The sequence below is a fragment of the Leuciscus leuciscus genome (assembly GCF_965113295.1).
Source record: "Leuciscus leuciscus genome assembly, chromosome: 20".
NCBI lineage: Eukaryota > Metazoa > Chordata > Actinopteri > Cypriniformes > Leuciscidae > Leuciscus > Leuciscus leuciscus.
Window position 1 is genome coordinate 14,677,624 of NC_138744.1, and position 12,559 is coordinate 14,690,182.

Sequence of the window (12,559 nt, forward strand, 5' to 3'; positions counted from 1 at the left end):
ATCTGACCTGCAACCAATCAAATCACTCACCTGCAAGGGTTTTGGGAGGGATATATTTGAAAGAAAACCAACCAAATCATTAAGTTTAAGGATTTTGGGAGGGGTTTATTTTACATGTAACCAATGATGTCACTTTGCTGTAAGGGTTTTGGGTGGGACACATTTCAAGTTGAAATTACTTTTGAGGAAAGTATGTGGCCCAATAGCTGTCTGGTTTAGGTGTGAAAATGTCCCCTGACAAAATCATTGAGGAGATTACTTGCCATGGAAACAAATGTCTGTAGCATGGTAGAAGGCCTTAGCAACATAGGTCGGAATTGGTATCATTACAGAAGTATCCGGACTGGTGGAATTTGATATTAACGGTCAGGAGTACTTGTGGATACTTCCATAAAAGAGTGGTGTATACAATACATTACTAGTCTGGATACACTTCTTTTCATGCAGTGCAAGTCACTGCAGTATGTCATTTAAAGGTAATCTTAAGAACAGGTCACATTGGAAAATTTTTCCCAGCAGGTCCCAGCGAGGATCGAACTCGCGACCCCTGGTTTACAAGACCAGTGCTCTAACCACTGAGCTATGGAGCCTCACGAGATGCTTGTCAATCACGAGATTGTTTGTGCTTTGAGTTAGCATGACAAAGACACACCTCAAGGAATTGGCAGGCAGCCTAAGATATCTTAACTGATGCTTCAGTGCTTTGAGAAAAAGTCAAAGTTCAATGTGTGAAACTCTTGGTAAAGTGGCTCCAGGAGTTTGTGTGACTTTTTAATTGTCATAACACAGAATTTACTGCACATTTATGCATATTCTTACATGTAAGAAAGCATGAATATCAAATGACAATGTGGAAACTGTTGGTCCGACATGATCAAACTAAACTCACTCCAAACACTCAGACACTTTCTTGTAGCCCAACTGACTCAATTTGTTTGAAAGAAACTGTTCAAAAAAAGGAATCACCTGTATAGATACATTATATGTAAAGACTCTTGACAAGAGCAAGACGTTCTGGTTCTATGTCACTAATAATATACAGTCAGAATGAAAGACTTCAGAGTGCAGAAGAATCAGATTCATTTGACTGTGATAAGTTTACTCATGAGTTCAAGACTCAAGATCAGAAACAAACACACTGGGATTGATAGCAGCAACCAGTTTCTCTGGAGATTGTAAGAAATATTTACCATCTTCATACCACACACACCAGACATTGGTGTAAAAGAACGCTGTTTCCTTCCTTTGGTTTGATTACTAAACCAATATGAATGAATAGTCTCCAACAAGTGTGTTCCTGAGTCAAAGGCCTCTGGAGCCAGGACACAGGCATGTAAAATATCTCTGGATTATTAGGAGCCAGCTGCTGCACCTTGCTGTGTCTCAGACTGGTCAGATCATCAGAGAATCAGGAGTGTATGTCCAGAGTCACAGGAACTGATGACATATACAAACAACAGGGTTACTAATGGTCTCTATACTACTCATTGGGCCTGGGGAGAAGGGGGCCCACTCGTGCGTTTTAGTGATGACCCTGTGGTCCCTGTCTATGTAGTCACTTTGTATTCACTATATGTAATTGACTTTTGTAATACACTCTTAAAAATAAAGATGCTTTAGTGACATCAGTTGTTGAACCTGAAGAACCTTTCCATTGCACAAAACGTTCTTTAGTTGGAAAAACAGTTCTTTAGAGTCTTTAGATTATGTAAAAATGTTTATTTTAAGAAGTGTTTAGTCAAAAGGTCTTTCGGGAATCCAAAATGGTTCTTCTATGGCATCTGTCATGTATTCCCTGTGTGTTTGTGGACTCTTTTGTAGTTTCCTGTCTTGTGCCATGTTTTGTAGTTTGTAGTTTTTCATGTTGATTAGTCTCCCCAGGTCGGTCTTGCTAGTTCCCTTGGTTACCCTCCTGTGTTCCCATGACAATTTATCCATGCCGCCTTGTCAGCCTGTGTATATTGCCCTTGTGTTTCTCTTGTGGTTGTGAGTCGTTGGTTTTGCTGTCCCTGTCCTGAGCTGCCACATTAATCAAAGCTCTAGAAAGCATCTGTGGATCATGCTGTAAACTCAAAAACAGTTAACAATCAAAAACACAAAAGTGACACAATGTCTCGTTTACCTCGTTTACGTTATAAAATATGCTAAATGTATTATCTACTCAAATAAATTATATTTGCATAAATTGATTGTGTTAAAGGAGATTCTTAATATAGGGCAAGAGTTTGAATAGGGTTGGCAATTAATCAGTTGTTTTTTGCACAAAAATAATCAGTTCTCACATGTAGAAATGACATACCGGTTCATCTTATCCTCAATGTTGTTATTGTGTCGGATAGAGCTGAGATCTGTCTGTTAATCTCCTCCTCCATCTGACTCCTCTGTTCTTCCTCCTTCATCGGTACAGTGATTGTAGCCTATTCTTATTCTCACAGAAACTGATGAAGCTTCTTAAACTCTTCTTTAATCTGCCACTCTGAGAGCTCAGACTGAGTCTGAATATAAAAACAAACAAAATTATTAATAAAATTAAACTAAATCATCTCTGCATTTACACATTTCTGTCTATGTTGAAAATGCTCACCTTGATATCCTGAGATGTTTTAGCACTCTTTTTTTTTTCTTTAGTGTGTTAAAGTTTCTCTTGCAAGAACTTCAGTGCAGTATTGAGTTCCTCCTAGAATGGTTTAAAATGTTGTTTTGACCTTTAAACTCGAAGAGGTGTAGGTGTTTTATATGTACTTCAAGCACTGAGCCACAAATACAAATGTTATAAATATTTGCATTTACACAATATCAAAACAATTTACATTTATTTGAAAGAAAGATAGCACAAGCACACTTTTTAATTAAGGATGAAGGGGACCTAAAATGAAAATAAATATTTCTTTCCTTGTAAGAAACAGCTTTATTAATGAGGCAGAATCTGTGATTGGCATGCTTTTCTGAATCTCTGTGCACACAATACACACTTCATCTTCCAAGCAGAAGAGTTTGAGATTCTCAGATCTGCAGATCACCTTAGACCCTGAAGCACTTTCTGCAGTGAAGGACACACATAAGTTCTTCAACACCAGATTACAAGCTATTCCTGCAGACGGGACACTGCCGGACTTTCTTGGTTTTCTAGAACTGCTGAAAACATTCTTTACAGACACTGACTACAGAATAACAGGAAAACTGAATATTTCACAGCACACGTAAGATCTTCCACAGATATGGTTTTCACAGAATCCATTCTCAATTTTCTAATATTTGAAATGATCCGAATTCCTTTTTTAACCTTTTTTTTGAAACGTTGTCTTCAGTTCCCCACCAACAGCTTTTCCGTTTTTTCTGTTACTTCCTGGAGTTTCTGGATACCCAGATTGGGTTTACCTGTCATTAGACTCTAACAAACACTCATTTGTATTTGTGCATCTAATAATCATCTCCTGAAAGGAGAGCAGAATCTAGTGTTCCAATCCAATATCACACACCGATAAAGAAGCATTTTAGCAGTTAGGATTTTCATGTGTATATAGTAGGCTTATTAAGCATATTTACATAAAATATTATAATTCAGGGATTGTAAGACAAGTGTATTCTCTGTAAATACATTAATTTCCCCCCTGATTCACTTCACATAAATTCAAATTTATTACACAAAATAATTGTTATGTAGATTTTGTTTTTATTGATGCTTTTGTGTAAATAGTGTATTGCATTGGTGTTTTGTTTCCTTTTTGTTAGGAGTTTAGAAAACTCTTCATTAAATGCATCCAAAATTTAAATGTTGTTATAATTTTCTCACCCTCATGTTGTTCCAAACCTGTATATGTTTCTTTCTTCTGCTGAATACAAAAGAAGATATTATGAAGAATGCAAATAATCAAACAGTTGACAGCACCCATTGACTTCCATAGTAGGAAAAAATACTATGAAAGTCAACTGTTTGGTTACAAACATTCTTAAAAATATCTTCTTCAACATTCAAAAGTTCTTCAAAAGTTTTGCCTACTATATGGGAAGTATGCGATTTCAGATGCGGCCTTTGCTTCATTGGGTCTCCTGACAACTAAAATGATAAGAATGCTTCTATAACAGGGCAATACAAATATCACTTTTTTTTTTCTTTTTTTTTTTTAAGTGGTCACCCAAAAGTGGCTTAATTTGCCCCATTTCTACCACTTTGAGAAAATACCCTTGTGATTTACAGGTCTAGGCAACATTATTTATTGGCAAATCACCAGCATATATTTACTTGTTTGGTGTGGGTTAATAATCAGGTTTTGCAAGTATAAAAGTAATTATACTTTCTATTTAGAAGATATGCCTGAACACAACAATTTTTTAGAATAAACAAACACTTTTCCCATTTGTTCCTTTCAAACAAAGACTGATTGAAAATCAAATAACCTAGACATTGCGTGCACTGAAAGCCTAGAGCCCTCTACCTTCGGTCTCAAGTGATATTTTCTCCAGAATTGGGTGCAGGTGAGATTTAGAAAATATTTTTCTTGTTAGAGCCTATTTTTGTCTTAATTATAATATCTACCGGAAAAGGAAGGTTTGGTTAAGCGCAGCTAGCTACACCTCTGATGACGAAGCAGCTACGTAAGTGAACCAATCATCTTGTCCGGGCGGTGTGGGCTGGAGGCGAACTAGACCCGCAGGATGCGGGCGGGGTGAACAGTGCATATTACGAGTAAATGTAGCCTAATCTAGCACAGAGCACAAACTCAGTCACCCACTAATATCCTCAGGTAAGAATACTCATCTTTTGTTTTATGGTAATGAGTTGCGCATGCAGTTCGTACGATGATAGTATGCTATGATTTCCAAACAGCGTATTTCAGACGCATTAGCGTTTGATATCTGTTCACGATACAATCACGCAGTAAAATACAGGGGTTGCAGTACAATACAAACCTTGTGCTATCTAAAATTTTTCCACTTTAAATACATGGACATTTTATTAGATTAAGCTTCTCTGCGATTATTTCTATTTTTATGTTCGCATGCTCAAATGTAAACATGGCAACTTAGTAGCGAGTAGCCTTGTTGGATGATGTGGACGGGGCGAAGTAGCCTACTTTTTTTTTTTTTTTTTAACTCGATTTATCTGGAGATTGTAAATTAAAATCGTTGTAACGTTGGATTATATTGTATGGTGCATGTAAGTTGTCTTGTAGTATTAGCTCGTTCTGCATGTAAGTTGAAACCATAGAGCGCGCGCTGTTTTTATAGTAGGCTAGGTTATGGAACTTTTATTTTAACCGATCTGTGTCCATTTTGCTGATAACTTGTGTGCACTGTATGTGTACTGTGCTTGCAAAAGGGTGTGCTATATTTTGAGAGGGAGAAAACAACCAATAAAACACAGACCTGCAACACATTAAGGTTTACCGTAGGCTACTCTGTGCCGTATCCAGATCAGATAATGGACCTGCGCCTAGACACGACCACAACGCTGCCCTGAAGTGTCAACTAGACTATATCCCCTAAAGGTCTCATCGAAACAACCCCAAAAAAATTTTTTCACGACAAATGTTTTGCCACTGTACAGATGAAAGGAGATCAAAATGATTCCTGTTCACACACATCCGCAGAAACGAATATAAACGCTGTATTATGCGTGTCAGCCAAGTAATTGTCACTTTGTAAAGAAAGACTATGCACCCATGCATTCAAATGTGCATGCCTTTAGACCAAACACGTAATACACATGTGCATGTCTTCACCGTTTTCACAGATTCACGTTTTTGAAGTTTACACGGAGATAATAACGCTATCGCTTTCAAAACCCATTTAAAAAAGTGCGTTTTGTCTATTAAATATTGTTAAAGTCATTATTTGTGCTTTTAGTGTTTTCAGTGATGTGCATATCATGTACAGATATGATATGTACAATATGTACAGATTCAGTGTACATATCTGTTCACATCTCTTGCAACACTTATCTCTTTATGTAATGGCTAAATGTTACAGGGGACAGTAATAGGCCAGTGGGACAGTCAATGTGTCCAATGCCAAGAATGTAGCATGGGACTTTAAATAGCCTTGGGTCACTCTCCCATCCTGAACGGAATGGATTTTCCATGCCTTGACCTTAGCCTTGACTTAGTCAATGAGAACAATCTTTTGACGACTACAGTCATTTTAATTGTTTTTACATCAAGACTAAAGAACTTGATGATCATGGCATCCTGACTATCGAGACTTGAAATCCAGGCAAGTGTAAAATCTGAGTTTTGTTGAATTTTTGTAATTGTGCTGTGGTTTTCCTGCAGGTTCTTTGAGGGTAAGGTCAAATCATCATGGCTGCTACCTCCCAGGTGTTCAGGGTCATCCATGGCAGGAGATTTGGTCAAATCCTGGTACCAGCTATAAAATGCCAAAACTGCAGTCTGTCGTCTCACCCCTGCACCAATGCAACTCAACCACATAGTTTTGTTCAAAGATGGCGGCACCAGTCACGGGGATACAGGACCTCACCTGCAAGGCACACCTACTACCTGACCCCACCTCAGGTTAACAGCATCCTAAAGGCAAATGAGTACAACTTCAAAGTTCCTGAGTTTGATGGCAAGAACCTTAGTTCAGTCATGGGCTTTGACAGCAACCAGCTACCGGCAAACGCACCCATTGAGGATCGGAGAAGTGCAGCGACGTGCTTGCAGACGCGCGGCATGCTTTACGGAGTATTCGATGGCCACGCAGGCTGCGCTTGTGCTCAGGCGCTCAGCGAGCGGCTCTTTTACTACATTGCTGTTTCGTTGCTGCCGCATGAGACGTTGACAGAGCTGGAGAACGCGGTGGAGAACGGACGACCTGTTCACCCAATTCTGCAGTGGCACAAGCATCCCAACGACTACTTCAGCAAGGAAGCCTCACAGCTCTACTTTTCCAGTTTGCGCACGTACTGGCAGGAGCTTCTGGACCTGAGCGTTCCTGGGGAGCAACCTGATGTTGCCGAAGCTCTTGTGAGTGCCTTTAAAAGGTTGGACAGTGACATGTCCCTCGAAGCACAGGTTGGCGACCCAAATGCGTTCTTGCACTACTGGATGCTTCGTGTGGCATTTTCAGGTGCTACCGCATGCGTTGCACACATCGATGGTAATGAGCTGCATATTGCCAACACTGGAGATGGCCGTGCAGTCCTGGGCGTACAAGAACCCGATGGCTCTTTTTCTGCCTTGACGCTCTCCAATGACCACAACGCGCAAAACGAATCCGAGGTGCAGCGCGTGCGGTCCGAGCACCCGCTTTCCGAGGCCAAGACTGTGGTGAAGCAGGATCGTCTCTTGGGGTTACTCATGCCGTTCCGCGCCTTCGGAGACGTTAAATTCAAGTGGAGCATCGAGCTGCAGCGCCGTGTTCTTGAGTCCGGACCGGACCAGCTCCATGAGAATGAGCATGCCAAGTTCATCCCACCCAACTACCACACGCCGCCCTACCTTACGGCGGCACCGGAGGTGACACGACACCGCCTTCGTCCACAGGATCGTTTCCTGGTGCTGGGATCGGACGGGCTGTGGGAAACGCTACACAGGCAGGAGGTGGTGAGGATTGTGGGTGAACATCTCACTGGAGTGCACCAGCAGCAGCCAGTCAGTGTTGGTGGCTTTAAGGTGACCCTGGGTCAGATGCAGGGATTGTTGCAGGAAAGGAAGGCTCGCATCTCCTCCACCTTCGAGGACCAGAATGCAGCTACACACCTGATTCGGCACGCGGTGGGGAGTAATGAGTTTGGATTGGTGGACCATGAGAGGTTGTCAAAGACTTTAAGCTTGCCAGAGGAATTAGCTCGCATGTACAGGGATGATATCACTATCATTATAGTGCAGTTTAACCCACACGTCATAGGCGGACAGTAAAAGCGGACCGACTCTTTCGTCCACCCGCTTTGTTACATATCTTGTGCACAATCTCATCGTTGTATTATCAGTAATATCAGCACAGCAAAATGTTACCTATACCAATGGAATGTATTACATTTTAATGTTCATTTTTATTTTCACATATGCATGGCAGCTGCCTTAAAGGGGAATCTTAATATCTCATTCAGGTGAGTGGTGTTGATTCCCAATGTTACTTGTGGAATGAAGCCAAACGGAAAAAGTTATGCTGAGCCCACCACAGACCCGCTATCATAATTAAACAGTCAAAATGCAACACAAAACCATAAATTAAGACTGGAAATCTCATATCTAGTGAAATTTACTAATGTAGGTTTAGCAGATTTTGCACTGAGGAGAGACTTTAAATAGTGAGAGTGAGTGTAGTGTGCCAAAATGAGCTTTTATGTTGAATGCTTTTAACTTTTGAATGAATGAAAAAGGAAAGTAAAACAAATGTCATTTAAAAACGAGTTTGAAAGAAAGAGAACATCAATCGAAATAGGTCCATATAAGTACTTTTAAATTAGAATGCTCTGTAACTGAGATATGTTGAATAATGAGAAGATAGTTCACCCAAAAAATGTAATTGTCATTAGTTACTCACCGTCATGTCATTCCAAACCTGTATGACAAAAACGAGATATTTAAAAAATGCTCCAGTGACAGTCGGTGTTATTTTGGACACATGGAAATGAAGTCATACAGGTTTGAAACGACATGAGGGTGAGTAAATGATGACGTTTTATTTCAGTTGCTGATGCAGTGACAAATGTTTTTCAGATTCTTTCATTTTCTAAGTGCTTTATGTTAGTACCATTTGCATTCTTTATTTGACTAAGTTCTCTTTTTTTCTCTAGATAGATGCAGTTTTTAATGAAGTACATCTTTAAGTTCAACCAAATTATATTCCCATTACTGTAAAAATCCTGATAAAGAGGTCTGCTTAATATTCTTTTAACCTGTAAATGGAATCAGAAGTTGGCCATTTGATGGTTTGTACAGTAAGGCAAACGTTCCATACATGTGTAACGTAATAAGATACATACCTGTCACTGCTAATAACATTACTTTCACATACTTCAGTTCCCTCTGACCGTGATTCTCTATTTATAATGCTGCTGGCCATTGCTGGAATTCTGTTTACTGAGGTGTGGAGGGTTCTCTGAAAGGTGAGGGACAGGTATTTAAAGAAACGGGTTAATGACACAACAAACCCTTCTTGTAAGATGCATAAACACACCTGTATGCTCACACTGCTGTGGGGAAATCTGAACCTGAACAATTTGCTTTATGGATTGTGTTTCCAAGTAATTGAGTTGATATGCGTTTTTTTCCAGGTGTCACAATTTTTTTCAAGTGATTACTGAGCCCTGGGTAGAGATTAGAACTTGAGTTCAATGTTATATTTTTGGTCTGAGGGTTATTGAACAAGGTTAAAACCATAATGCTGTGTGATTGTACTTTCTTGCCTGTATGTTCTCATCTCTTGCACAAGAACACAGCTGATTACCACATGAAATCAGAAATCAGTGTTAAGTAATACCGTTACAAAATTATAGGCTTGCTAAAGTGTAAATAGAGACTGCTTTATATTGAAACTACTTAATACTTGAAGTAAATGTATGCTGCGGCTTAAGTTTGAAATGTTTAGTATATTTAACAATATTTTGCAGCATGTCACAATTTAACAATATTATATTACTATGTACTGGTGCATTGGCATGGCTTGTGTGAGTACTCCTGCTTTTTGTATTTAAAATGTTTTAATAAAAATACTATAACCTATTATTGTCAACTTTGAGTATTTTGTTGAAATTAGTGCATGCAGTGTAAAGGTTTAAGGTTTTCTAAGCTGAAGAGTCCAGGCAAAGAAATCCAAACAGATCAAGGTGACTTTTGTTGCCAGAAGTTGCATTTCATTCTAGGAATGTACATTTATTTAGTATGAATGATTGAACTTTGTGTGTCTTTTTGGAAGGCTGTCCAAACAGAGCAGTTGGTTCAGGGACAGGGGTCAAGTCATCATGGTGTCAGATCACAGTTTCTAGTTTGGCAAACTTTAAGTAGGTCAGTCTATCATAAGGCTCTGTCATGACATGGCAATTCTGAAACTTTAAATGTCAAGACTTTAGTGGGTTCTTCTAGGACATGCATATCTGCAATTCTGCATAGTATTTAATGGGCCTAACCTAAATACCTACCAAGGCTTCTGAATTTTCAGCAGCCATTACTCAAGTCTTCAGTGTCACATGATCCTTCAGTAATCCTTCAGATATGCTGATTTGGTGCTTTAAAAAACATTATGCTGCTTAATATTTCATTTCATGATTCTTTAAAGAACTGTCTAAAAAAAAAAAAAAAAAAAAGCTTACTGACCCCAAACTTTTGAACAGTGATTTATTAATATGGTAGGTCTACTATACACATTATTCTAGGCAAGACTTTGTTATAAAATGTTACAAGGGATCCCTGCTCCATATCTTTATCCACAAAGGGGTCATTGACCCACAAAAAAAACAGTAAACAATCTTACTTTCATTCTGACATTATTTGAGTCCGGAAAGAGGAGTCTTTTTGCAAAACTCAATAAAGATAATCCAAAAAGTTTGCAGACACAATCTTGATTCCAGCAGCAAAAATCGAGGGAATTAATTCTGTATAAAAAATAATGGAACTAAAGAAACGAGGTTTTAATCGTGCTATTTGCATATTGTCAAATTCTCCACCTGGGGGCGCCAATGGCCAACAATTGCATAATAATGCCTGCGCCAATGAAGTAGGCTATCAAAACCGACGTGAAATATCCTACACTATAGTTTATATCTGTAATATAATGCTCGTGTCGTATGGTTTTTGTTTTTATACTATCTAATGTCTGCGTTCATTACTTGTATAAATCGTGTGGAGATTGAAATAATGATTGACAGAGTAGGCTGCTGCTCTGCATCATGTGCGTGTACAAGTGACCGACTTAAGTTAAATAATGACGTTGACGCAGATATGTGTTGCTTATTTTACTCTATTAAAACGATTCTTCTTATCTGCAGCAAAGCAAACGAGAGACTATAAATAACTCTGAGCAAACTCCTATATGTCGTGAAAGTTTGACTCATGGGTACGTGTGTGGACGACTGGTAGGCCTAAGTTACGAGTCTGGAAAATGTTAAGGTTGGTGGTCAAACAGATAGATTCAAACAGCAGATAGATAGATTTGTATGGGTGTTGTTTAAATTGTTTAATTGTGTTTTAATTTTTTTATAAGTAGTGTTGTAGAAGCAGGTTTAATATTCATATTTATGTTTTTTTTCTAGGACAGAGAGCCCAGATTGTCTGGAGTGAGATAGGCCTGCTAGCTGCTACTGTAAGCATGATGACTCATTCTCACGCCAGATATCATCCTCATTCCTCACAACATCCATTCCAGAAAAACTCATCTGTTCCACTGACTCATTCTCTCAATCAGAAACTGGTCATTAGGATTGGACATTTATTTAAATGCACTTACCTCCTGTTTCACAGACAAGGCTTAAGCCTAGTCCCAGGCTAAAATGCATGTTTGAACTGAAAGCAACTTGCACTGACATGCCCTGTGAAACCAGGCCTAAGATTTAAATATGAGATTTCTACATTCCAACAGTAATAAAACCCAGACACACATGTACACACACAGCTCCACTTCACATATTAGCTTAATCCATTTGAAGTGTATGAACAAACACCAGACAACTAAGCATAACATTCAGAAATAGATTTGTTTAACCCTACAGTTTAATTATGTAACTACACATGGTATAAATTCTTATTTTTCTACCCCACAGTTATTCCTGTTGTTAGCTGGACCAGACTGTTGAAAGATTAACATAAAAATCTTGGCTATGAGTTGAGAACAAAAAGACCAAACCTCCACCAATTGCATGTATGCATCAATTAAAGTGTAGAGGACAATAGAGTCAGAAAGTATTAGCTCATTAATGGTGGTAAAATAGCCTATAAACACATACTCTGGTCTTTTATCATTTCCTTTTAATAGTTTTAAGGTCAAAGGTGCTTCAGCATTACAGAAATGTCATTATTTTTAGACTAAACTTTCAAGTGATGATCATAATCCTGTGCTTGTCCTTCATAACCTTCCAAAATTCTCTATGGCCTTATTCATTTAACATTAAAGATGTGTGGTTAAATTGATAGAGCTGTTAGCGTGTTGATATCTATTTTATGAATATTGAAAATACTTGCTATGTTTTTTATATTAGGAATGTTATCTTTCAAACTGTTAGAAAACAATTCCATTTGACTGGGCTACTGTCAAGATTTTGAAAAAAGCGCACATGCTTTTATTAGTTTCGGTCATACAGGACTTACCAATCTATTCATACTCCCCTGGTAATATAATGAATTTAATACCTTGCTTAATTGCACAGTGCTCATAGATGGTTGTGTTGCACTGAGCTGCTGAAGTGGGAAGCGTGTTCATGTGCTCTCGCTGCACATTGAGTGCTCGGTAAGCCTGTGAATGAATGTGTGCAGATGGGGAGGTCTGTATTACTGGTGAGTTAGTGCTGAGCTACAGATGGGAGGGTCATTTGACACTGTTATGATTTTAATGTATTCTCAATTTGGCTCTGCTTCTCATAACAGTTGTTTTGTTCACTCTTTGGCAGAGGACCATCCAAACT

The 12,559-nt window shown here is 38.8% G+C and overlaps 1 protein-coding gene across 1 annotated transcript; it reads left to right on the plus strand.

Moving 5' to 3' along the window:
- The first annotated feature begins 4,613 nt into the window (after positions 1-4,613).
- pdp1 (pyruvate dehydrogenase phosphatase catalytic subunit 1) lies at positions 4,614-10,552 on the plus strand. Its single transcript, XM_082149648.1, has 2 exons — positions 4,614-4,745; positions 6,273-10,552. The coding sequence occupies exon 2, from the start codon at positions 6,300-6,302 to the stop codon at positions 7,857-7,859; it is 1,560 nt and encodes a 519-aa protein (XP_082005774.1). The 5' UTR covers positions 4,614-4,745; positions 6,273-6,299; the 3' UTR covers positions 7,860-10,552.
- Positions 10,553-12,559: the final 2,007 nt, after the last annotated feature.